Below are 27,742 nucleotides of genomic sequence, written 5' to 3' on the forward strand. Positions count from 1 at the left end.
ATGATGGCAGTAGTCCTGATGATATGATGGTAGTGTTATTGTAAATAAACAGTATATAGTAATAGTATAGTATGTAATATAATAGTAGTATATAATATAATATAATATAATATATAATAGAGTGTATGATGGTAATAAAAGTATGTACTAATAATGGCAGCAGCATCAGTATGTAATAAACATAGTATAATAATAATAATAATAATATATTATATATCGGGCCTTGTACATGACACAGTGATTTATTCTAATATCAGCAGCCTTTTGAAAGAGCGGGGGTTTGACGGGTCCATTCTTCAGGTCATCAACAAACTGTAACTTTATCTGCAATGTACGCGATGACGTAAGAGGGAGCAAAAAACAGGCACGCAGCTCTTACAGCTGGAGGTCCGACTTTTGCCGTGTGAAAACAGAATGTCTAGTTGGGGTCTGAGGGGCAATAAATATTAAAAGTTCTGTGTTAGTATGTGTCTATACAATTCTATATGCAACTGGCTGAAACCTGCTAAGAAAAAAATCTAATTATTAAACATATTTAAACTAAAAAAAAGGAGAGTAACGCAACAGTTACTTTTCCGGGTAACTAGTTACTTTTATTTTTTATTTATTTTATGGAGTAATTCAGTTACTAACTCAGTTACTTTTTGGGAGAAGTAACTATAACTAATTACTTTTTAAAAGTAACGTGCCCAACGCTGTCTATCATTAAAATTAGGTGTTTTTCTTTTTCCCTGTTAATTGTCTTTTTTTCTCCTAAATATCATGGATGTTTAATTAAACAAAAAAAAATATAAAAAGTTTAATCCATATATATATATATATATGTATGTATATGTAGCTATGATTCACAATTTACAGATTTTAAATATATATGGATGACAAGATTTGATTTGACAAGATCTGATCTTTACGGAGCCCCCCTGGTGACATCAGATAAAAAAAAAATGCATGGCCACACAATACTATTTTGTGGCCACACATTACTGTCTCGTGGCAACGAGATAATAATGCGTGGCCACAAGATAGTTGATGCGTGGCCACAAGATAGTTAATGCATGGGTACGAGATAATTATTCCAGTCCTTTCCATGCAGAGACTGTTGATTGATAGCCTAACATGGACAAGTTTGAACTGATTTCATTTTATTTTAATATAGGAATGAATTACATTGACATACTTTAGTCACTTGCGGTTAGGCAAGGAGTCATTCTTAGCGAGAGACACTTAATTCGGCTGCTCAAAATGCATGGACTTAAACGCAGGGAATAGGCTGATCTTGGGGAAGTCATAGATTTTATCATTCAGCAGCTGGAAGGACCTGGGAGACTACATGGCTACAGGTGGATGTACAGCAAGTGCTTAAAGAATGGCATTCATGCAAAAAAGGAAGATGTTCGTTTAATTCTTGCAGCTCTGGACCCTGACGCCTCAGTCATCCGTCGTTCCAGGAGGCTGTATCTTGCTCAAGGACCTAACTATATCTGGCATGTAGATTCTCACGATAAGTTAAGGCCATTTGGAATATGCATAAGTGGTTGCATAGATGGCATTTCGCGCAAAATAATTTGGTTGAAAGCTGCATACACAAGCAGCGACCCACACATCATAGGGGGCTACTTTATACAGGCCGTGGAGGAGTTTGGTGGCTGTCCCCGGATCGTCCGGACAGATGCAGGAACGAAGAATGTGGTTGTCCGAGACATCCAGACCTACCTCCGCCGAAGTGAAGTCGACAGTAGAGCAGGTGAACAAAGCTACATCGCATGAGCAAGTAATGCAAATAAGCAAAGAAGACATGGAGTACTGGATACATCTTCTTGGCAAAATGAAAGGTGAGGGCCTGTGTGTTGGGAACTACCTGGACAAATCACTTGTGTAGGTGTGCTTTCGTCACATTATTCAGGTGAGACTAAAAGTCTGGCTCTTATCTTGTGTCGTCTTGATCTGGTTCGTCTTTAAACCTTTCTTTTAACCATAGGTACATATTCTCTTTTTAGGAAGAGCTTGATCAAGGCAGTCTGGAACAGCCACCGCTTCCGGCCAACAAGGAATCACAGTGTACCCTGTGGGATTCCTGACATGATGTACACTGTGCCACAGCTCTGAGGTTCTGAGGACTTCATTGTTCCACATAATGATATTGCTGTCTGCAAAGAGGCATGCAAATTCCTCTCAGTTGTTCCATGTGACAGAGATATGTTTGACCTGTGTAATATGATCATGTCAGAGTTGGACCTTACTTTTCCTGAGAACATATTGCAAGCTCAAGAGATTTACTTGACAATTTGGGAGGCTCCTTGTCCCTCATCTTTAACTGAGCAGCCTAGCAAACTGCATAAGTGACAACTGAAACGATTTAAAATATTTAATTGTATATCAAGGTTTACGGATAACACATCATGGAAAAGCTTCTTTCTACAGAAATGTTAGGGACATAGTCTTTAAGTTTCTATTTTAAAGGTAATTTCATTACCTGTGGTTCTGAATTTAAATTTAATTGTCAGTGTCACAGACACTGAATGAGTGTAAAATAAAATATATTTTCTTTTTCCAACTCTTGATTGCTCTCATGTTTATTTGCTGGGATTTGAGCTGCCCCTAATGATGTGAGCAAAACTCTTTTTAAAGTATAAAAGAAGTAGATTTTGTTCTGGACCAGTAAAATATCAACTAAATTTGAACACTGTAATACTGGTATGAAAATACATGTCCTTCCTACATATTGAAATTAGTTTTGAGAAAGTGAGCTTGTGTGGTTCTCTCCAAAATGCGCTACTGAAGCTGAATTATCTTGTGGCCATGCATTAACTAACTTGTGGCCACGCGTTATTTTCTCGAGGCCAAGCATTATTATCTTGTTGCCACCAGACAGTAATGCGTGGCCACGAGATAGTATTGTGTGGCCACCCATTATTTTTTTTTTATCCGATGTCACCAGGGGGGCTCCGTAGATCTTGTTTGTTTCCTGTCAGCTTTTTTCCAAGAAAAGGAAATAGTACTAGAGCAAACTCTTCCTCCTCCCACATGTGCAGCCTGTGACAGGGCATCACAAGCATCGGCATGTGTTATGGGCCATAAAAGCAAACAATACTGGCTTTCAGCAGCTTCAGTTTGCATGTTCTCCCTGCGTCTGCGTGGGTTCTCTCTGGGCACTCTGGCTTTCTCCCACTGTCCGAAGAAATGCTTCTTAGGTTAATTAATGATTCTAAGTTGGCTGTTAGTGTGAGTGTGAATGATTGTCTGTCTCTCTTTGTTAGCTCTTCCATAAACTGATGACCTGTTCAGAGTACTCAGCCTCTCGCCCGATGACAACTGAGACAGGCCCCAGCAACCTACCAGAGAACAAGTGGTTAAATAAAATGAATGAATGAATGAATGCTGCTGTAAACTTTTGCTTCTTCTTCTTCTTAACATTTTCTATTTTATTGTAAATATCTGGATATTATGGTAAAATAAAGTACAGGTACAGTTGAATTCCTGTGCAAAGTTCCCTGAGTAAGCTTTTTTATGAAAAAAACAACAACAACAACACACAGGTAGACATTTTAAGTAACACAAGCTGAGGAAGCCTTTTGTTACAAAGTTGTTAATGATGACAATAATGTTGTCCATAAGCATAGGCTTTTCTAAAGCAAAGTTAGCTATTTTCTGTGTCTCCGTGACTCATGCGCACGCTGGATGGCTTGGCTGTGTGTTGTACTATTCTGACAAAGCAGAAGTGCAAAACAGGTGGCCATGGAAACAGTCAGCATCCAATGACATGGCAGGATATGGGTGAGGCTGGCTGATTGACGTTCCGGTCACAGCCTTGTCAATTAATAACTTTTCTTGCACTCAATTCTCCTGCAGGGACAAAGAGTTCAGTGGAAGTTTCTAGATAGAAATAAAACGGTCACTTACTGCAGGGCTTCAAACATACTCATATAAAGGAGGTTGTGTACATGGCACATATAAAAAAAGAACAAACTTGTCAGCTGTACAAGTTTAAGCAGTTGCCATTTACTTTTTTAAATTACTCTGCTTTATCTACTTTTTAGTATGTTTGATTTTGTTCTCCCTAAAATCTCCACATTGCGATAAGTTTACTTTTCCAAATGCTACTTACCAAGAATATTTTTTTGATGTACTTCAAACACTTAACATTTATCATTTCATTGAGAAATGACAAATGTTCATTTGAATCATTTGAATTGCCTCACTGATTAATGCTCTCTGTTCACTTGTCTGCTATTGAACAAAGTGCTCAACTTATACTTGTTGTACACCTGCCCGCGAGAAGTTTCTCCACAGGTGCCATTATATATAAAGATTAACCAGTGTGCATAGGCTTAAAAATAAAACCTCACAGATTAATATCACAGAAACACTGCACTGTAAATATTGCAGATTGCAGTCCTCGTTTTGTTACGTTTATAGTAAGTTCACACTAGTGAGAGAAGAGGAGGGAGATGCCAAGACATTGACTATCATGTGGCTACCTTATTAACCGTTTCCAATGCATCTAACACACACATAGAGAGTGCATTATGGCCTAGTGGGATATTGTCTTGTAAAAGTCACAGTTTTAATTCCACACTAGGCATATATCCTGCTGAGGTGCCCTTAAGCAAATTTCTTTATTTTTAGAAGTTTAACCAGCTTACATTTGACTGTTATGGTCGTTGTGTATTAGACCTAGGAAGGCTTTCACAGTGAGAGGCTGTTATTACTCTATAACATATCTGTATGTAAGAAGCAGGATTCATTACTGCTGGTGTGAAGCCGATACTGTTCAAGTTCATTAACTGATAAAGACTTTTATTTTTTTATTATTAATTTACCGCTTGTTTCATGTCTCAGACTAATTACTATATGTTTCTGTGTTGTCTGCTTCTTATGTAAGCTCACCAAACAAATCCATATCAGAGTACGACTGAAGATATTTTCAGAAAAGCATGATTTCCCATAGGAGGCTCTGTCTCTTTGTATACAAATCGGAAATAATTCACCACCTTTGTGGTGAGTATGTGAAGAGTTGGAATTATAGAGAAGTATTCTAAACTAAAAAATAAGCAAATCACAGGAACAAAATGTGAATAAATTACATCTGCACCACTGGAAGCTGTTCTGAAGGAATGAAGCTTCAAATGTAAATCTGCGTGGTAAAAAATATATGGAAATACAGCTTGTTTGTCCTACACAGTGCAGCATCAGAAACTCGCACATAGTCGAAGTTCCTTAGGATTATTGAATACTGGTTTAGTCTGTGCTGAAGCATAACTTTATTTACATAGCAGAATCTTTTCTTCACGTGTCAGAGATGCTAATTTGCACAAAATGTTAGGGCGCTTTGTGTTTTAATCTTGTATTGACCTCCCTGGAAAGGTCAAATCTTATCATAAGAATTGTACTGTGTCCACATAGAATGTGGTCTTTAAGGACAGTTATGTAGTTATGTGTTTTTCATTGAGTATTTTAAAAAGCCTGTCATGTTTATCTAGAAACTACGGTTAATGACAGGCATGGTAAAACTTGTGTAGGTTGTCTAATCATAATTATATTTATTAATTTTCTTTTGAAAACTAAATCTGATATGTACATTTACCTGAAAAAACAACAATTCTGCCTTTAACGCTATTCTGTCGTGGATTTTGACTTCTTTAACCAGCACATAATCGAAAATATCCAGAGTTTACAAATCTTTTATGTACTGAAGAAAAAAATAGTCTCGCTTGTTTCTTGCCATCTTGATTAGCCAATATATTCCTCCGCCGTGTAGTATATTATGCAACGAGGAAACGAGTCGAATAACGACTTCGGCGGAGTGATTTAGTGTGGACTACACCCAAGCGGCTGTCCGATTGCAGCGGATTCTTTTCGTTGCTCGACCAGAAGAAAGCCGGGACGTGACGGAGCAGGGGGGATTTTGCTTGTTGGAGGCCCGCTAAACCACCGACAAATACATTTTCCTTGTCGTTCGAGAGACGATTGTGATTCAGCTTGACCCAACTTGCCTTTTTCATCTTAGAACTAATTACACAAACATGTCCTGGCAAAGCTACGTGGACAACCTGATGGCTGATGGCAGCTGCCAGGACGCGGCCATTGTTGGGTACACGGACGCCAAATACGTCTGGGCATCGTTTTCCGGTGGTACCTTTGCCAACATAACGGTTAGTATGACTTATGTGTCAATATCTAAAGATTTGAAAGAAGGAACGTGTACGCTTTGCATGCCTGTGGGTTTGTCTGCATAGTCAGGCCTTGAATGAGGATAAGACAGCACTGTGGTACACATGGCACCTATCCGGTGGCCACATTCCAGCTTCATTGGCACACAGTGCTCATTTTCTATATCTCATCAGCATGGTTGTGTTTCCATTAAGCGTGCACACTCCACACCCTGAAGTTCCGCTTTATCAGACGGGGGCAGCCCGGTGACAAACTGTATCGCGAACTCGAGCTAACTTAGCAACGTTAGCGAGCTAGCCATCGATACCTAACAGCATTCGCCTGTGATACCGGTCGGGTGAGCAAGTCCTGGAAAGCATGGTAGATTTTAAGCACAAAGAACAACACAATTAAATGCTATCACCACTTTGTAACTCGTGTTTAGAGCTTAATCGTATTGGTATTTCCGAACAAAACTTGATGATAACGTTGAGTTGGCACACTACAAGTAGAGGTTAGCTTAAATCAGGCCGTTCATCCTCCTCGGAAAATCAGTATTGGCTAACGCCAAAAGCGGAAAGTTAGCGGTGCTCGCACGCGTTCCTGGCGTGCTGGTGAGCCGCTGGTCTTTTTCGTTCCCCTAGTCGGCTTCTGTGAATCACACTACCGCTACCGCCCATTATTTTCCCAAGATGGCGGATACACTCCTGGCTTCTTATTCATTTTGTTCATGGCAGCTCACCCAGTCGTTTGGCCCCATCTACATTTATTGCGACATTGGTTCGTGGCCATAAATGTTTTGTGGTTTGTTAACCACATATAGGGGTAAACTGCGGTTCATGTAACCGATTTGCTAAATATGCCTCTCTGGCGTTTATTTGAGCCTCCATTTTGTCAAATTTGCCATTAATTGAAATGTGTGTGTGTGTGTGTGTGTGTGTGTGTGTGTGTGTGTGAGAGAAGGAGAAAGCATGTGATTGTATGTCAACTGGGGTTTGTTCATTTTGGTAGGTGTCGTTATGAAATGATCCATGCCATAGACGGTTAAAGTGTGCTGCTAAGGGTTACTTGGGAGTGTCCACAAGGGACCAGGGCTGGGTAAGGCTTCCCTTTTGAAGACGTATGCTCAAATTGGCTCGTTTTCTTTACAGTCTGCTAAAAAAACAAAGCAAATGAGAGGCTAGAACTGACGACCTGCTTACCGGCGCCCAACCTTCCAACTTACAAACTCATTTCAACGGAATACAGCAAGTTAACTCAGGGTATGCGAAAAAGCAGACGAATTTCACATGGGGAATAGAGAATTGAACTGGATTTTGAGTGGCTGAGCTATTGATGGAGTAATTACGTGGGTAACCGGGCCCAGGCATGCAGTTAGCCGCCATGCTAACACGATCCTAGCCCATAGATATCCTGAGTTTGCAGCTTTTTCTTCCTGAAGTCTATCGTGTGTGCCATGACTGTGCAGTTCCTGGAATTAAAGGGCGATGCCTTTTGTTTTGCAGATTTTTGATAATGTACTGCAGAGAAATACTGCATACTATACTAAATACTGCTGGTGTGTATATGTGTGTGTGTGTGTGTGTGTGTATATATGTATGTCTATATGTATGTGTGTGTGTATTTATGTAGATGTAGCTGGTCTGAGATTTCAAAACTTAACACTGATATTCCAAGTGGCTGTGACTTTAACTTAGTGTTTGCATATTGTCAGGCTCAGTCTTCATAATTTAACGTCTTAGATTTCATCTTGGAATAGGTTTCTCTGGATGATTAATTGTTAGGCACTGCACCTGAGAAGTTTCATGAGTGGGGGGTACACCTATATTTGAATGTTTTAATTGGATCTCATGCTATATCTTTCACCACTGTGGGGAAAAATTAAAGGATTATCTTTTATATTGATGTCTCTTGTTGTGGTACAGTTTGCCTAAATGCACAGCTTTTTGACTGCTGCACTAAGGCTGTAAAGTGGTTGCCATAGCTGGACATAATTTAAAAAATAAAATAAATGTTGCTGTTACAAGAGACTTGTATCCCAAAGCCACTCATAGCTGAACATCAGTATGTACTCTGTGGATAAGCTGTCATGCTGTGCACGAGTATGGCTGTTAAGCTGCAATTATGCTTCTGTGTATGGCCACACAAGGTCCTGAAGCATGAGACATTATACTTGTGCCCTCAAGTCTCTTGCTCTCTAACAACTCCACCCCAGCACTATATGGCGCTGCCTTTTTTTGCCAGTCAGGTTAAGTTTTGTTTCTACTTCCTGCTTCAATTTCAACAATAGTGACTGAAGCTTTTAGGCTACATGTATCAGCAAAACTCATCAGTTAACCTTTCTGATTTAATTTTTTTAATTGATTAAATGAAACAATTAAAATGGCAGAGATGGAGAAGCAGCCAGAAATATTGAAGCAGAGACACCTACTGAACTACCAGGTGGACCAATCACAGCTCTTGCACTGTGTGTCGCTGCAGCAAGTTGCAAAGGGGTGTGCGTTAACACGGCAGTTGACAAACTTTTGTACAGAATTTATGCAATTTGTTGTCTACAAAAGCAATTATTTCAGTTGTTGTGCACTGATGGCATCAATACTACCTTCACTTTAAGTTTAAATAAGTTATTAGTATTACTACCACTTTCTGGAAACTTGACAGATTTCAGTCCCATTAAATATAACATAAAATAGATATTTGATATTGACGATTGTCACTCAGACTTTGCTTACAGAGAAGTACTTTCTTTGCCCTCTTAATTCATTAATATAGTTTGAAAAAAAATGTAAATAAAATATAAATATTTTTCTCAAAAAGTCCCAAACAATGTTATGCATTGTAAGATGTTCATTATAGAGGAAGTGGAGAGAAAGCAGAGGAAGTAAATAGTTCAATGGCATTTAATCTCAAGGCTTCACAGCCCCAAACTCTAGGGCAGTAAATGTGAATTTTGTTTAAGGGCAATGGTGAAAACTTAAAACATAAAATATTCTACCTAAATGGATTGATATTCTGCATTTAGATTAATCTGTACCTGACTTCCTGCTTTGTGCTTTCCACTAGCCTGATGAAATCGACGTGTTAATAGGAAAGGACCGGGAGGGATTCTTCACCAGTGGGCTGACCTTAGGCAATAAGAAGTGCTCCGTAATCAGAGACAGCCTCCAAATCGACGGCGACTGGACAATGGACATCCGGACAAAGAGTCAAGGAGGAGAGCCAACATACAATGTTTCTGTAGGCAGAGCAGGCAAAGGTGAGCACCACATTAAATGTTGTTTGTAGCGTAGTAGCCGGCTTTGATACAGAGCAATTAGTTTGGCTAAATTGTTTTATAACTTCTGTGTTGTGCATGCATGTTGGATAGTTGTTGAATACACCTTTCCTCAATATATGACAGGTATGTAATATTGCCCTTCAGTGATGGCAGATTATGAAGGGCAGCAAGTGCATCATAGGCCTTAGAAATACCTACAGACACGCAACTTTGCTGGGCTAGACTAAAAGGGATATTGTCTTGTAAGTAATAGTTGTATTACATTTAAATTTGTATAGATCGGTTGTTTTGGTACTGCCTTAACACCCTGCAGATCAGTTGGAGTTGTCTCCCTTTTAGTATAATATTATAGTCAAGAGGGCTATTGTTTAGTTGCTGTCTCCGCATTCAATTGTTAGTTCTGATCTTAAAATGTAATTTTTCCTGTTTCCTGGTTTAAGATTTTCATTAAAGTCGATAAAGTTCAAACCTACATGTGGTACAGTTCAACAAATCTTAAACATTATTGTTCAGTCAAGTTGAGTTTGTATCTGTTGGTGGAAACTGCAGAACAAGCACATGATTTTGTGCTCTGCATAGTTGCAAACATTTCTAGCATTAAACTGGCATCATTATAATCATAACATATGTTAAGGACAGCACATTGGCTATGAATCACAGTTCAGTCCTTTTGGGGACATGCCTGAGAGTTGTGCCAGTTTTCATGTTGCTTGTATGGGCCCCGACGTCCTGTCCCCTCCCACTCTTCCCAGAAACTACTAAACCTTACAGGTGAGATCTGAACAAACTGATTCCTGTTTTTCCATATGTGGCTCACTCTGTGTACTGGGATTTCTTAAAAACGTATTTAACTGCATGCCTCTTTGGCCTTCCTGGTAAACACACCACCTCCTACTTTAAAGGTATAAGTCTCTTTCCCCTGCTCACACGCTTACACTGTTCTGGTAAAACTAGGTTACTTCAGGCTTTTTACATGTATTGAGGAGAGGTACTCCTAGCATGCTGGTCTGTCTGCACGTGTGCTGCATTAGTGAGGTTAGCCAACTTCAGTTTCTTCTTTGCTGCTGGCATGTTACACATTAACAACTTACAGAACAGAAATGTACTCGGTGTTGTTGGTGATTTTGATACTCTACACTTTCACCTAGCTAAATGACTAATAACTATTTTGTTTGGGGTTTGTACTAATACAACTACAATGGTTGCAGAAGCTGCTTTTATTAACACTCTGTGTAAGGTGTAATTTTAAAAGTTTTCTGAAAGTTTTTTTTCTTTTTACATACCCATATATACCTTTCATCCAGTTTATGGTTCTAAGCACCCATCTACAGGGGTTATCCACGTAAACGAATATACAGCAATTTTAGCTGTTCTAGAAGAAAAGTATGGCACACATTGAAGCCTGGTTCTGATGAATCTGATTTTGGCTGAACTTTGATTCCAGTTCAGTAGTGATCACTACTGTAAGTTAGAGCTGTTGGCTTTGTAGGAGATGATGAAATTCTAATTTTGGTATTCACCCTTGTAGGTTATATTAAAGTGGAGTTGACATATAAACACGTTAACGGCTGTGTGCCACTGCTTGTTTTGGTCATTCCAAGTGTACATGCCAGCAACTGGCTTTGCATGTATCTGTTCTGTCCACCTAATTGTTATGTGACATGTTTTTCGCTACCAGCAGCACTGATGAGAAAATGAATGTTTAGGCTCAACACAACTGTCTTATAATAGCCGCTGCTCAGCTTTCTGTGCCATTGTCCTCCTCCTGTAGCAGCCTTCATCTGCCTGCTGCCTTTGGCTCTGTGCTCTTCTCCTTTGACTTGTGATCTTCGCACCTTCTCTAAATGTCCCCTCTCTGTCTCTTTTCTTTCAGTCTTGGTCTTGGTAATGGGCAAAGAAGGGGTCCATGGAGGCGGATTGAATAAGAAGGCATACTCGATGGCAAAATACTTGAGGGATTCAGGGTTCTAGTTTAGTTTTCATGTAGTTTGTGATGTAGTTACAGGAGAGAGGGGGAAAAAACTAAAACGAAAAACAAAATGTGTACAAAAAAAAATTGCTGTCAAGCCCATGTCCCCATCCCCAAACAGCCCTAATAATCAAAAACCCAGGAGCATTCTGACAATGCAGGGTTTAGGCTCTGTCCCGAAAATGTAGCCTCATACTTGGCTGAGGCAAAAGTGTTTTCCAGCCCTGCTATCATCATGCCTGTTCATTTATTTTTGTTTTGTTTCCTTTGTGTACTCCAGCATTGGTTTTTGTCATGGGGAAGGAAGGTGTCCATGGAGGGCAGCTCAACAAGAAATCATTTCAGATGGCTGAGTACCTGAGGAAGTCCGGATACTAAAGCAGCCTGTACCTGGCTACCTAGCAGATCACCCATACCACCCTGTTGCATTTCACACTGCTTCAGTACTAGTCAGTAGTTACATTTTCTTTCTCTGCCTTTTCTCCTGATTTGTTATCTCTCTTTTTGCCCCTCCCCCAACACACTTGTTGTACCCCTTTAAGTACTCTTTAAGTTGATCAATAGCAAAGGTGAGCATGTTGCTAACAGGCTGTCATGACAAATCGGACAAAACAATACCAGCAACAACTTGGACATTGAAGGCTATAGCATAACATCCATTTGAAGTGAACTAGATCATTTAATCCCTCCCTAAGCAGTTGATGCCTCTGGAGCACACCACCACCACCAAACACACACACACGCACACACGCAACTGGGAGAGGAGACTACATGCATATCTCAGACTACTATTGTTTCTTTCACACCTGACACTATCTCCACAAATCCCCCATGCCAAAATTTTCAGTTCCTCCCCTCCCTGTATTCTCAAGTCAGGCAACACTACAAACGTCACAGGACAGTTTTCATCAAACACCAAATTCCTGTGAGATTCAAAGCTCTTTCCTGTATACTTCCAAAAAAAAAAAATGGGGGCTGTGGTTTGCATGTATGTTGGATTGGCTCCGTTTACTATCATGAACCAGCTTTGCAAGTGTTGGTGTCACCCAGATGCTGGTTGTCTCTCCTCCCAGCATCACAACCTCCCTGATTACACAAAAACCATGGACATTCCACAGTAACAATGGCTCAGGCACTTAATACTGTTTTGTTTGCCAGCTCCTGTAATTATTGTGTGTGTGTGTGTCTATATATGTGTGTGTGTGTGTGTGTGTATATATATATATATATATATATATATATATATATATATATATATAATATATATTATATATATATATATATATATATAGATAGATATGCTCGCACGCACACACTTTTTTTTTTTTTTTTTTTTTTTTATGGACAGCCAATATCCCACCATATAACCATCTGGAGTTTGTCCTGTTTGACTTTGTTTTCCTTTCTTTCTATAGGACCAAGTGTAGTCGAAGCATACAGTTCTAAATCATGCGATGGATGATTGCAAACGTTTTTCTGATCAAGGACACCCTAAGCAGAAAGTAATACTGTGGTATAAAATGTAAAGCTACATGGGAGGTTGAGAGGTAAGGGTGACAGTGTTGGAATAAAATTCTCCTGTCATTTACTGTTTAAAAAGACCCCCCCCCCCCCCCCAAAAAAAAAAACAAAAAAAAAACGTTGCATTTGTCATGCTGTGCTGACAACTACAATACTGTGGAATTAATTGCCTTCTACTTAAGTCAGCTGAGTTCTGGGGTATCACACGGTCTGTCCACATTGAGCACTAACTTTAAGGTCCAACTACAAAAACACTCAAGTAGAAATGACACTGCATGGGAGATGGAATAGTTGGATTCAAAGATACTCATGGTCGTCTTGTTGAAATTGAACTTCAGAACCTGTGTGTCTTGTGCCATAACTTAGAGATATCTGTTGCAGTTGTAAGATGGATTTTTACCCACTGTCAACTAAGGAGTCGTTTCCTTTGGCACTTTTTTTTTTATATATATATAGCTTCAGCTCCACTGTTCAGGCTTTGTGGGATATGTGTACTCATTAAAAAGGAAAAAAAAACTTTCCAGTTCCTATTTGCAGATTTGTTCATTTCCACGCCATTTTTTTTTCTTACATCTGGGATACAGTCTCTGTAATGCATCTGATTTGATATGCATACAAACCAAGAAATGCCATAAATTGATTTATCACCTTGTTTACAGATCAAATAAATTTATTCCAACCAGATATAAGTGTTTACTATCTTTTCTTCACATAATTTTAAATGAGGTTTACGTTCCTTGTTGGCTTTGGAAAAGGACTGCACTGTATCCAGGTCTTTGGGAACTTCCAATTATTACTCAAATGTAACTTTAAACCAAAAAAATTGCTCATTAAATTTCCAACCTAAGAGGGGAAAAAAATCACGGAGTGGATGGTAAGCTTCAGATCAACTACTGAATGGTGTTTGAGGAGCAGAAATTGATTCAAAACTGGAATTTCATCTTTTTTTTTTTTTTTTTTTTAAAGGACAAATGGGCTTCTGTGTCAGACAAGGTCAATGGAGTGTTGGACTGTGTTGCGATTAAACGGTTAATTGGTTTCCTTATTAAAATTTTATTGACGTGAATTTGTACAGCGGACGGACAAATGAGCACGAAAATGCAGATCAGGGAAGATGAGGAAAAAAATCCTCCATATTTACTATAAAGCAAATTAAAATGAGATGATGGTAAATGTGTATTATAAGGTCTATTGATAGGTAACCACTTGTGGCGGAGCAGCTTAAGGAAGTTCACCAGACAGTGTGAACACACTTTGTCCACAATTAAAATTAAGCCACATTCTCTCCTTCGAATGGGTCATCAAACCACTTTGGCCTCACTAACAAATGAGCTGTGGCACGAAACACAGAAGCTGCTCAGCTCCTTCAAACTTCAGCAGAGAAATCCACTGACAAACCCATATTGGTGTGTTTTGATAGTATTCCGTATTTTACAAAAAATATGGTGCATAGCAGTGTATGTACATGTAGGATACACAATAACCAAAGGTAAAGACGCAACTTAATGGTGTGTATATACATATATTGTCTGGCATATATACACAGTATGTTTACTGCGCGCTGACCTGTGTTGTGGATGACTAACCACTATAGCCGTCTACTGTACATACTGTCAGTGGTGTCAAATTGACTGAGCAGCTCGTAAGATGTGCAGACTGACTTCCTGTCGTACACAAAACTCAGTGCTTTAATCCATAATTGTGTTGAAAAGAAAACCTGTCTTTAAACTCGTAAGGAAGATAACATTACAATGCACTGTAAGCAGTGACAGAAAAAAATTAGATGATTAATCTGTTTTATACCCCCCATAAAAGTCTCTCTTGCTGGGGGGGACTGATGTGGCCGTGCCAACATAAGTCACACTTGAGGAAGGTCATGCTCGTTGCCTTCAGAGCAGGGCTGTTGCAACTGCACCACTACCGTCTCCACAGTAACCTCCCCGCTGTCGCTGCTGTCCAACTCATCATCCTCGTACTCGGAGGAGTCCCGGTCATGCTCTGAGCGAGATGTTCCAGACATGGTGCCAAAGGAATGAGCGCTGGTCGAGGCCAGGGAGCGAAGCAGCGGGGTGCTCTCTGACACCTCCTCGTTCTCATCAGGGCCGCTATCCCCCTCCTCAGAATCGGAGTCAGAGTCACCCTGTGAGGGGACCACCTTCTGTTTGCACACTGGACAAGTCTTCTTAGTTTTGGTTAGCCAGGGGTCCACACACTTACTGTGGTAGGCTGCAGACAACAAGACACCCCATTTTAACATTAGCATTCCCCTTTTCTCTTATTCAGAAAATGCGTTCAAACTAAGGTTCAAGGTTGATTAGCTCAATCAATTACACTAAATTACTCAGCAGTTATTTGATGTAATTTTTCATCCAAATCTTTTAGCGTCCCAACTGTAAAGATTTTCCACGTGGTATTATGTTACAGTACATTTAAAATCGTTTTGTCCTGGACTTTTGAAGAGACTTGCCGATATTAACCATTTTCTTGGTCAGCCAAAGGAAAGAGAGTATCAACTTTGATCCCAACATTTGATGTTTAGATGGTTACAATACAAGATAAGAATAATACTGTATTTACTTGGTTGCCTATTAAACAAAACAAATTATTTGATTGGCTCATGTCAGCATTACATGTAGTTCTTTTATGTCAGCATTAAGGGATTTTCCTCTTTGTATGGTGCAGAAGTGTTCAGACTTACCATGAGAACATGGCAGGACTCTGAGTTTGTCTCCTTCTTCATATTCATCCAGACAGATGGCGCATACATCATAGCTATCCCCTGTGACAAAGAGATATATTCATCTTGAACTACTTTAAAATAACAGTAAAGAATCCTTTACTTAAAACTATCCAAAAGTGTTTAGGTAATTTTACAAATGGAATAAAACAGCAATGAATGCTAGTCCCCACACTTACTACTGATGCTTCCTTTTCAATGCAACTCTTTCCCAAATTCCATTTTTCCCATATAATTTAGAATTACAATTAGAAAACCTTTATTTGTCCCACAATGATGTTCATAGACTTTAGCTCAGCATGCGACACAATCATCCCCCAACAGCTGATCTACAAACTGGACGAGCTGGGCCTCAACACCTCACTGTGTAACTGGCTGCTGGACTTCCTGACAGGCTCCAAGGATGTGTTTTGAGCCCCCCCCCCCAATTGGGTCTAACTGGCAACGGAGATGAGATGAAACTGCAGGTGTGAGGTGAGTCACCTGACCATGTGGTACACACATACCAATCTTTCCCTGGATGTGGACAAGACTAAAGATATTGTTGTGGACTTCAGGAGAGCGCACACCAGGCATGCTCCTCTGTCCATCAACGGTGCTGCTGTAGAGAGGGTGACCAGCACCAGGTTCCTTGGTGTGCCTGCACAGAGAACCTCTCCTGGGATACTGGCTAAGAAGGCTCAACAGTGCTCCTCTGCAAACTGAGGAAAGCCAGAGCCCCAGCCCCCATCATGTGCACCTTCTACAGAGGCACCATTGAGAGCATCCTGACCAGCTGCATCACTGTTTGGTACAGAGCCTGCACCACATCCTGCTGAAAGACCCTCCAGCACACAGTGAGAGCAGCTGAAAGGATAATCGGTGGCTCTCTCCCATCCCTCCAGGACATTTACAACACCCGGCTCACGCGCAAAGCCCTCTGCATTGCGGTTGATGCCACCCACCCGTCACACAGCTTCCTGAGTCTGCTTCCATCAGGGAGGAGACTGTGGAGTCTGCGGGCCAGGACCAGCAGACTGAGGGACAGCTTCATCCACCAGGCTGTCAGGAAACTGAACTCTCTACCTGCTCTGCCCCCCATTCCCCCTGCTATTCCCTAACTCACACCAAGAAAAACACTACTATACAGTACATAGAGTGGCTGGTGCAACCCCTGAGCTGAATAGTGTAAAAAGAGATGGAATGAAAATAAAATATATAGTATAAATATATGTCACTGATGAAATGTAAGGACATATGTCCTCCTTAAATCTCAGTGTCTGCACATGTTATGTTTACATTTTTACATTTTTTTTTTTGTATAATTGCTGCACCGTAGGCTGTAGGGATGCAATTTCACTCCTGTATTGACAATTTAAATTAAAGATTGGACTGTATAAAAGACAAATAAATAAATAAATGGTACTGGCATACATATACAAAACTTGAACTTTTGAATGAAAATGCTTATTAAGTTTAGTCACATTTTACTCATTTAAAAACGTAAACGTAAATTCAAAAAAAAGTTTTAGTCAATTTTGTTAGCCTTTTAACAAATTAATTTAGGTCAATAAATATTGTTGTATAAAGTGTTGCAATCAATTAAGCAACAATTAACCTTAGCGCTTTTGTGTAATAATCAGATTCCTTACCAAATTGATAGCTCTAGTCTAGACGAGTTTCTCTAGAACAGTTTCACGCCCAAAACTCTTCAAACTTCATAGATGTTCTGTTAGCTCCGAGACTTTTTTAAATCGAAAAAAATAAATAAAATAAAAGAGGAGTTATTCATAGCAACCTTATACAAATCAATACAAATGTAAATGGTACAACAGAAAAATGAGAAAATTAAATGTGGTCTAAATGTCAGATCTCTCTCAAATGAATCTCTTTTAAGGACTGATTTCACAATTGTCTGCAACATGGCTGCAGGATGACCAATATGTCAGTTTAAATGATGGAGATGCAATACTGTGTACTGTACTTCATGTTGGGCAGAAACCTTTTATTTCCATATTTCAACTTGTGTTTTTTTCATGAATTTATGCCCTACATACCATGAGTATCACACAAAAGTAAGCAAATACTTTCTGATCTATGAAGGATTATGCAGTACACAGAGATAGTCTTAAAAGTGAAATCCCCTCCATCATCTTGTGAGGGTCTCTGGTCTGGAGTGCTGAATATCTGACCTGTGGAGTTCTAAGCTACATCTGCTGCCGTGGCCTCATCAACCAGCCCCAGTCTTCATGGTCTGGAGTGCTGTGTATCAGACCTGTGGAGCTCCATAAACTGCATCTGCCCCAGTCATCATGGCCTCCTCCAGTTGTCCACTCCTACCTAGATGAACAATTCACCAACCTGCCCATAATTCCTGTTATACTCACAAACTGTCACAGATCATCAGCTATGTGTTATATTACTAGACCCTACATGTTTCCTTCCACTTGATGTATGTATCTATGACAGAAGTTTGGTTATCTTGTTTCTCCTGCTCTTCTTTTCTCTCTATCTTCTCTGTTTCTACCCGGCTGGCCTTCAGCAGATGGGCCATGTTAACCTCGTCACTGCTTGTTATCGAAAAAAACGGGTTGTCATTGAAATAATTTTGTCATCATCATCGTTGATGAAAACAACACTGGCACAGATGATTATTGTAGATACTGCACAGAGTTGTAAACAGTACATAATAAGTAGTGAATGGTGAAAGTGTTGGAACCTTGAGGTGTGATAATAATGCACATACACTGAACAAAAATATAAATGCAACACTTTCATGTTTGCTCCCATTTTTCATCAGCGGAACTCAAAGGTCTAAAACTTTTTCTATATACACAAAAGACCTATTTCATCTTTTGTGTATATTGAAAAAGTTTTAGATCTTTGAGTTCAGCTCATGAAAATGCTGAGGGTGTATCAGAACCTTTCTTAAATTGCCCCGTAATGACATGTTGAATCCACATATTGCATCATATAACTTACTAAATTGGATCCAAATACAGGTGTAAAAGCACCTTAAACAATGATAGAGATAACGACAATACCAGTTTCAAATTTCTGCTATTTCAACGCATCAGTGTATAAGATATAATTCACTATGACCTGTGTGGTTATGGCTCTAAATGAAATTAGGTCTCACAGAACTACCACAGTTTTTTTTCAAGAGACTTCTTGTCAGTGTTTGTGCCGACTTTTAAAATTTTTTTTTATGCGGTTGTTGAGAAGCTGCCTTACAGAGGCAGAACTATTTTTGAATTACTGGCACTACATTTCCCGATGTTGAAGGAGGTAGCACTGTACACTGAAAGCTCAGGAATGTATCAACGTACTCCCTTTCAAATTCCACAGAGTTCTTCTCCTTTTCCTTCCCTTCCTCTTCCCTCCTCGGGCTAAAAGGAGGCGGGTTGTGGGCCAGTATGTTTACATAAGCTCTAAAGCTCGACTGGGCTCTCTGTGTCCGTGCCAGGGCTGCATGTGACCGTATAAGGATGGGAGTCACATCAAACCCCCTCCTCCTTCCCCCTTTATTTCTTCTCTGAGCGTCAGCAACTTCAGCTTAAGGAAATGTTGCCCTTTTTCCTCTTTACACATACAGCTCTGTTTTTACCTCCCAAGCATCACAATGACTATCAACCCCATCCTCTTAGAGACAACGCTTTTAAAAGTCTAATACTTTACAGAGCTGCCTCCATCTTTTCCTGTCTTTCACACTGCTCTTTCACAGTGCTGAGCAGTGAGGGTGAGAGAGTTCAGCATTTCCTGAGTGAAGCAGAGAGGAAAACATTCAGCAGATTTAAGAAATCTTGAGGTCATCTCTGATTAGATAACAAACAGGGCTCGGTATCATGTAAACTGATAATATAACAGCAACTTCTGGGCTCATTTTATTTGACATGATATATAATTCAAAACGTATAGTATAATATAGGATAACTTTTTAAAACTGACAATTGTCTGTGGACGAAGTAGCCACTTTCCTCCGCATGGTAAAAAACACATAGAGCTCTGCAGAAGAACATAATTCACAGAGTGGTCCAGTAATCCCCTGACTACAAATTACCCCACTCACTGTGCCGGTCAAAGAGACTGCTGTGGACGATAACCACCCCCTCATTTCTGGAATTTCTGTTGTTTCTACCAAATAACGCTGTTATAATGTCATGACTGTGTGATGTGAGTATTCAACTTAAAGCCAGATAAGTTAAGTTACTTGACATCACATCATCTGTTTTTCTAAAGTTGAGACAAAAAACATCTGTTTCAAAGCCACTCAAAAACATCTACTTAATTTCTGGCAACTTTTCAGAAGTTGTGAATCCCTTGCATTAAGGGGAAAGTGTTTAGTAGGGCTAGAGAGACAGAGCGAGAGAGAGAGAGAAACTAGGTGAAAAATAAAATCTACAGTTTGTCAGTACTGGAGCCGGCAAGATGAGAGCAACTTGTACTAACGCCGGACAACTAAGAGACAGAGAGAGCTCCTCTGTACTGACATCAAAATGCTTCACACACTGACGACTGAGACACTGCAGCTGCCCTGTTCAGTGTCTGTGCTGTCCCTGACTTTGGTTTGGGGGCAGATAGCTATGGGGATGGGAGGAGTGAGTCATCAGATGAAGGGAAGGTGTAGACTGGAGGGTCAGGGTTTAGGGAAAGAGTCGATGCCCTTTCGGGCCAAAACAAGGCTCAATAGGTTTGGGTTTCTGGCTCTGGTAGATACCGGGTGACAGTGAAATTCTCTGTCCAAAGGGCTTAAAGTCCCTGTCACGTGTCATGCCTACAGCCTAAGTGGAAATGACGCAACTCTCTTTAACAAAACCAGGGCGTAGTTCAAGTTAATGGAGGAGCACCGCTGTACACTGACAGCCAATGGCTGCTGCTATTACATAATCCTGCACATTGACACAGATCTTATGTTGCTATGTTGCATCCTGTTCCATAGACTGCCATTCTGCATAATACAGGCACAGTGGTTTTCATTAAGACATTGTGCACTGTGCACACAGATGGCCTTGGTGTTGTCTACAGTTCACTTCCGCATGTGGACTCTGTCTGACATCTACCATCACATCTTTACAAGCATTGCCAGTTGGATAACTGTAGTAATGATTTAATATTTCACTGTGTATTTTAGAGAGAATAAAGCAAACATTAACAATAACTTATTACCTGCTGAGCGACAGCGAAAAAAAAAAAAAAAAAAAACTTGAGAAAAAAAACAACTCAAAGTATTTTAATCAGTGTGTTTGTTGATAGACACATGTCTTCCACAGTGTAAGGTCCTCTATCAGAAAAGGTAGATGTGTCTTCCCTGAATGACGTCACTTCTAAACAAAAGATATCACACCATGTCGCATACATCAACTCACCTCGCCAATTAATTATGGAGCAAAGTCACTGAATAAAATAATAAAATAAAAATAAATGCCACTCATTAGTGGAAAGTTGTGATGCACGGTTTCAGGTTTATTGCCTGCCACTATCTTGATGATGACTTTCAGTCACAAAACTTAAATTAGGGTAAAATCGAGAGTCTTAGTAGAGCTGGGAGATACAACAGTATGATTAGTTGCTCATTTTGAAGCCATGGACCATAACAGTAACACCTTATTGACTCAATCTTTGCAACTCTCTTTCTGTAATGAAAAAATGAAAGAAATGGAAAACACAACACCACTGTGTGACATTTGCTGCAGACTTGTGGACACTTATAGATTGCAGCTTTTAAAGCAGGACCAACATGGAATGCCAGTGCTCCCGTTTTCCATAGTCCCAAGATCCCAGCTCAGTATTATCTACTGAAGCTGAGGCCAGGGAAATCATCAGGCATCGCTCCGTGCTGCAGCTGGATACACACAGACTGTACGCCAAAGTTCAGGCACGATGCCCAAAACTCTCTGGATGGGACGTGAAGCAGCAGCAGATTCTGAGCAGTAAAGCAACTTGTGTGGGACGATGCTGTCCCAAAGCAACGGTGAGACAAACCAGAACATCAGGTGCTGATGATCCTTTTGATTCTAGTTCATCTCTGGCTATGTTTACGCAGACATTTATTTACAGTAAACTGCACTATTTTTATGTAATTATTCTTGCAAATCTTTAGATTGAAATCATCATGGTTAGAGAGATCAGTTTAACAGTTTACATGGACAGATGTTGTATATGTGTTTACATTTCTATTTGCCATGAATGATAAGGAAGGTCTATAAATCTGCCCTTTTCCAATTTATTCAATAGAAATGGCTGTGATGGACCCACATTTTAAATAATTGTGTTTGTCTTTTAAAACACTTTTCTGAACAACTTGTTGATTTGCTTTGCATCAGGCAATTGTATCAATACATCAACTGATCTCGGGGTAAAAAAAACACATTTATTCCATCCAGAGATAAACAATTGGATAAAGTGTTTACATGACTAGTATTATTTCTATTTTTTTAGAATAGAATACCCTTCATTGCCATTAGTGCATAACAAGATTGGAGAGCTTCTGCTTATCAGTGCAGACATGGAAGTACATACAAAATAGTGCAAAACCGATACTGTACTATATTAATCAGTAATATAGATGCTTAACAGCACAGTTGGTTTGATAACACAAAGATGGGTGTGGCTGACTATAGCTATGAACCATTGCCTTAGGCAGAGAAAAAAAAAAGGTGGGCTACAGAGGTCTGGTAAGTTAACTTATTTCTGACTCGACACATCCTGATTCTTTTCATTTTAGCTCTGTATTCTTCAGCTCCAACTGCCATCACTATTCATTAGACTTCCCAGACTAGACTCCCCTCTGGATATGCAGAAGCCACAGATACTGCTTGGTTCAAATATGCACCCCAAGACTGTAAGTCTGTAAACAAATGTGCAATAATAACAAAAAAAGACAACAGTGACTAAAAATGCTAAAAGGAGTCTTACTATTTTCTGGAGTAAAAACTCATTAACAATACACCACATTAGACAACAGAGGCACTGCCCCACTGTTATAGCACTCATGTGTTCAAACCAGAACACTTGGCTGCCGGCCAAGCTAGCAGTGCTCCAGAGTGTAGGACTTAAAAATTATTTAAGCAGAGATTTGGTGCCCCTTTCTGTGTCACCAATTGCTCTGATTCAGCAGACACCACCCTAGGGGGCTGTGTGCTGGACATGTGAACTGCCTGTAGCAGCCAGGCAGGGTTTACTGCTACAGTGCCTGGTGGAAGTTTTGAGTCACACTGTGCACAGATGTACCCAAAACAGTGCACAAACCAGAGCCTGACGTGACAGAACCAGTTATTTGGATGATGCATGGTGCTTTCTGCTGGTGCGCTGCACATGCATCTCTTACAGCCAGGCAACTCATAATATTTATTATTTATTATGCACCACCCATTCTCTACAAATCTGTTGTCTTACTGACATTAGAAGTAAGCAGCACACATGGTACTGTACCTCCACTCACCAGGTCAGTGCTACAAACCAAAATAGACTTAATGTTTGAACAAGTCTGGCACAACATAGACTACATTCCAAAGCATCAGTCATGCGTCTGATCTCAACAGAGAGGAGCTCTAACCTGCCATGGTGGCTTTGTAAGAAAAATCAAGTCCATATTAATCAGATTATCACAGCTCAAGGCAAGGAATGGATTGTTGAAATACTTTAATCATGTCAGAAGCAAGATGGAAGATCAATGACTCAACTTTGCCAGTAGAATACTACAGTGGTGTGAAAAAGTGCTTACCCCCTTGCAGATTTCTTTCTTTATTTTTTTTGCATGTTTGTCACACCTACATGTTTCAGATCATCAACCAAATTGAAATATAACACAAAGACCCCCCCCCCCCCCCCCCCCCCCCCCAAAAAATAAAGAAATTCAGGAACAAATGAGAAAAGAAGTAATTGACGTCTTTCAGTCTGGAAAAGGTTATAAAACCATTTCCAAAGCTTTATGACCACAGTGAGAACCGTTATCCACAAATATCAAAAACATGGGAGAGTGGTGAACCTTCCCAGGAGTGGTCGGTGGACCACAATTACCCCAAGAGTGCAGTGACGACTCATCCAAGAGGTCACAAAGAACCCCACAACAACAACTTGTTAAGGTCAGTGTTCATCAGCGTTAATGGAAGTGCATAGCGCATCAGGGAATGCATGTGCGACTGTGTTTATATACAGCTTGTATAGCGATATCCCACGCTTTTTTTTAACGATCGTGGCAGCGCTCTGTATTTTAGGAGATTCGGTGGCAGACATCGGGCACTGTGCAGGACACAATGATTTATTCTAATTCAGCAGTCTTTTGAAACAGAGTGGATTTTGAGTGGATTTCGCCGTTGTCGACACAATTACTATGAGAGGGAGGAAAAAACAGGCACACAGCTCTCACAGTGGGACGTCCGACATGGGACTGCTGGCGATGTGAAAGCACCAAAGGCGAGTCAACCTGAGTCTGAAAATCCCGATTTTTGATGTGAAAGGGGTATAAGGTTTCACTGTATCCTTGTAGATGTTTTCATACCCAACACCAGCAGTACTACCTACTTCTAATACTTAACAGTCCTCAGATTTACAGCTAGATAAATCCTGGTCACTCCTGACAGACATCAAGATTTCATTGTTACAGTCACAGATGTTTGACAAGCTTTCCCACCTTTCTTGTACTTGTGGATGGGAAGTTTCTTGAGCTGATCTTTGCGCAGTCGGCTCCTCTGAGCTCTGTGTCGATCCTGGACAAACTTGGTGATCTAGTCACAGCGCAAAAAAAGAGAAAACTCTCAAAATTCTTTAAATCTGATATTAGTCGACATGCTCTTACAAAAGTTTTTTAAGGCCACATTGGATGCCAAACTTTACCCTGCTACTTTATTACTACTGTCAAGTGCACGCTGCACTCTAGTACACGACAAAGAAACTAATTCCAACTAGTTCCATAATACAGTGTTTCTGATTTAAAGTATGGCACAAAAACTGACAAAAGCAAATTTAAATCATTTTAAATATTCCCAATTGTTCCTTTAGTAAAGACCTGATGATACAGACACACCAAACTGCAATCAAAGAACTATCAGCAATGAAGCCTGAGTATGACGTTGCCTGTGTCTGGACTGAAGAGTTGCACTTGATTACAACCTAAAAACTACAGCCAACATGCCCTTTTCCACCTCCCTTTCAGTGTGTGTTCAATACTTTTTCCCTCTGTTATTTTACATTATTACACATAACTGTAATCATTTTGGTTTCTTTCTGTGTATGGATTACTTGGGTTTTTACCAACACCTAGTGAAAATTTCATGTCAATAGCACCTTTAGAAATATGTTTACTATGAAAAGATGTGATGTGTTCAATACTTATTTTACCCGCTGTACGTCCTTTGCCTGCTTAAAAGAAAATACCAGCAGGTGGCAGTAGTCTAAATTTGTTATTCAAAAGGATAAAGTGGAGGCAGTAATATTAGTTGTAAAGCTAAGAAATTAGGAGAAGCTACAAACCACCATATGCCCCTGATTCAGCATGCTGAATTGGCCCAAAACTTGGCGAGTGGACCCCTACCAGTGCCAATGACGCGGGAAACACTTACTGATCACCAAAATGGCCGACCACCAGGTGGTGTGTTGAGGTTTTAAATATACATACCATGAAAACAACAATGAGTATAAGGCAGATTCCCACAATGATGAGGAAGGGAATCAGATAGTATTCCAGTGGCAGGCTGAAGTCTGGCACGAGGACCACATGTCCCCTGGAAAAACAAGCACAGTATTGTTGGGGCAGGAAACACAGACACATGGTGAACATTAACCTTTTGCACAGCAATATATTCTGTGAGTGACAGTGACCTACACACAGAGGCTGCATTACAGCAGCATTTCATAGTAGGTCATTGTTTTGGGATGCTAAATTAAGGATATTCCCTTTGGTGATGTTTTTAAAGTTGCAGCATAAGCCTGACAAGCTCCTCTATCAATGTAATGGCATTTAGCGCTGTTCATGAGAACTCCCTCCCCAGTTAAACCATTCCACTCTGTTAAAACTCTCATGTTAAGTGTTTATTCCTTTGGCTGCAAAAGATGTGGGAATAACCCTCATTGGTCAGGTTGGTGTCAACATACACACACACCCACGTGAGACGCTAATACTGCAACGTGGGTTTTTCTTATTGTATTATTGGTTGTTTATTGTCTGACTTGTTCTTGTTTTTTCAGTGCCTTGAACCAGTCAACATGGTTTTTGGTCATTTTTGTCTTTTTGTGCTGTTTTTATTTTGTTTTATCTGGACTTTGTTTTAGGCTGTGGCGTTTGTTGTGGCATTCTGCAGAGTGTGTCCAGTGGTGTGTTCCAGAGATCAGGTGCTTGCACCGTCCATGTCCCCTCAGCTGCCCGGAGTGAGGCCTGAGAATCCCGCTGGATTTCAGAAGAAGTGCTGGGGATGCCAAGCTGGAGTTGAAGTGGAGAAGGAGGTTCGGGTCAGCAGTGCCGTCTGTCCTCATGGAGAACGTGAGGACTTTGGCAGCACAATGGATGGACTGTGTGCACTTGATGAGACCCAGAGGGAGTGTGTCATGAGAAGTGCTTTGGAGACCTGGTTCATACCAGCCACAGTATGTCTGTCCCCGGCTTCAGGACTCTATGGGTTGACATATCCCTCCCTCAGCGACAAGGACAAGGAAACACCATGCAACACGATTCATGCCGCTGGTGCTATGCAACTGGCCAAACAACCACATCACCTTGGACACTATTTAGCCAACTACTTTTGTACATTTGTTCATAATCCAGTAAATTTTCTTGATTAAACTGTTTATTTTACTAGATAATAATTCTTTTTATTTTATTTTAATCTAATCTCATTTTATTTTATCTTTCTTGTGTTTACTTTTGAGTTTACTTTTATGTACAGCGAAGCTATGGTGACAAAGTAATTTCTTTTTTTAAAGTCTGTCTAAGTCCAAGTCTATTTCACAAGAAAAACCCTCTCCTTGATATACCACAGTGGATCCTACAGGCATCATTGTACATTAAAAATAATATAACTCAAAGCTGGCAGTCGAGCAGCACCCAAATAGTGTTGAAGAAAGCAGTTTCAGAAGAGCTGAGTATTGAGTGGTTTCTACTTATACTGATGGTTAGAGAAAAAATTACATATGGGTTTAGACTTACCCTTTGTCATACATGTAGTCATCTTTCAGGGAGTTGGCAGTCTCCTCACTCACAAACACAGAGGGAATGACTATCTGCTTCATAACATCCACTAAATAGGGAAAGGAAACAACTTTACAACACCTTTACTTAACAATCAAGAAACATGACAGAAAAAAAAACAATTTAAACTCACCTATCTCTGGTGACAGCAGTTTCTTTTAGTTTAGTTGTAATTGTTCATCTCATAAATCACATGAACCTAAGATGCAACTCTCAACTATCTATGAATGCTGCGGCAAGAGATGATAGTAGGTGAGACCTAACTGACAGAAATGCACAGACGCTGTCACATCACTAAACTGGGCTGCAGCAGCAACAATACAGACTCATAGAGAATGAGTGCTGGAGGGCATAATTTCCTCCCTCAAAAGCATCTTGAGATTTGAAATGTGCTTCTGACTGCAGAGCTGCTTAACCTTTCCCTAGGCTCATGGATAAATAGAAAAGCAAGTTCTCTATCAACAAAGAAACACACATATTCAAGTTTTTTGAGGTGTATTAGTATACAGGGATACGAGGGTGGAGTGGGGAGTTAACTTACCATCATTGGATCCCATGCCGATTAAGTCATCAGAGTCCACATTGTGAACAATGGCTGCCTTGTACCCAGCTTTCTGGGCATTGAGGACCTGAGAAGAGACAAAATATCAGATGGATCATCTTTGGAGGAAAACACTTCGGAAAAAGGTGGTTGGAAAATGACAGTATATGTGATGACAAGGGTTTTGTGTCATTTAACAGGTCCAAATTGGTCACATCTGAGAGAACAGATTCCACCTACATTAACCATAATACAGAAAAGAGAGAGATTGTTCTGCTTGGAGGCTTTTTAGTTCACTTAAAGTATTGGTTTAAATAATATAATGGAGTGTTATCTAGAACAGTGTGTGAAATAAACAATAAACATGTTTACAGCAGCTTGATCTA

At 40.1% G+C, this 27,742-nt stretch overlaps 2 protein-coding genes across 3 annotated transcripts in view; one reads left to right on the plus strand and one right to left on the minus strand.

The window, feature by feature from the left end:
• Nucleotides 1-5,817: 5,817 nt before the first annotated feature.
• On the plus strand, nt 5,818-13,601 carry LOC125009240 (profilin-2-like). Of its 2 annotated transcripts, none has more exons than XM_047586978.1 (3): nt 5,818-6,152; nt 9,214-9,406; nt 11,301-11,440. In XM_047586978.1, the coding sequence occupies exons 1-3, from the start codon at nt 6,024-6,026 to the stop codon at nt 11,396-11,398; spliced, it is 420 nt and encodes a 139-aa protein (XP_047442934.1). In that variant the 5' UTR covers nt 5,818-6,023; the 3' UTR covers nt 11,399-11,440. The 2 variants fall into 2 exon arrangements, with proteins under 2 accessions (XP_047442934.1, XP_047442933.1); XM_047586977.1 differs by lacking the exon at nt 11,301-11,440 and adding an exon at nt 11,677-13,601 and having other exon boundaries at nt 5,831-6,152.
• rnf13 (ring finger protein 13) overlaps nt 13,415-27,742 on the minus strand; it is an 84,294-nt gene continuing 69,966 nt past the window's right edge. The window contains exons 5-10 of the mRNA XM_047586976.1: nt 27,357-27,444; nt 26,774-26,864; nt 25,250-25,355; nt 24,266-24,359; nt 15,616-15,696; nt 13,415-15,143 (exon numbers count right to left, since the gene is read on the minus strand). Coding sequence (XP_047442932.1) covers nt 14,776-15,143; nt 15,616-15,696; nt 24,266-24,359; nt 25,250-25,355; nt 26,774-26,864; nt 27,357-27,444 — 828 coding nt within the window. The 3' untranslated portion in view covers nt 13,415-14,775. The remainder of the gene's footprint in view (nt 15,144-15,615; nt 15,697-24,265; nt 24,360-25,249; nt 25,356-26,773; nt 26,865-27,356; nt 27,445-27,742) is intronic.

Source organism: Mugil cephalus, chromosome 6, assembly GCF_022458985.1.
Source record: "Mugil cephalus isolate CIBA_MC_2020 chromosome 6, CIBA_Mcephalus_1.1, whole genome shotgun sequence".
In the NCBI taxonomy this organism is placed as follows: Eukaryota; Metazoa; Chordata; class Actinopteri; order Mugiliformes; family Mugilidae; genus Mugil; species Mugil cephalus.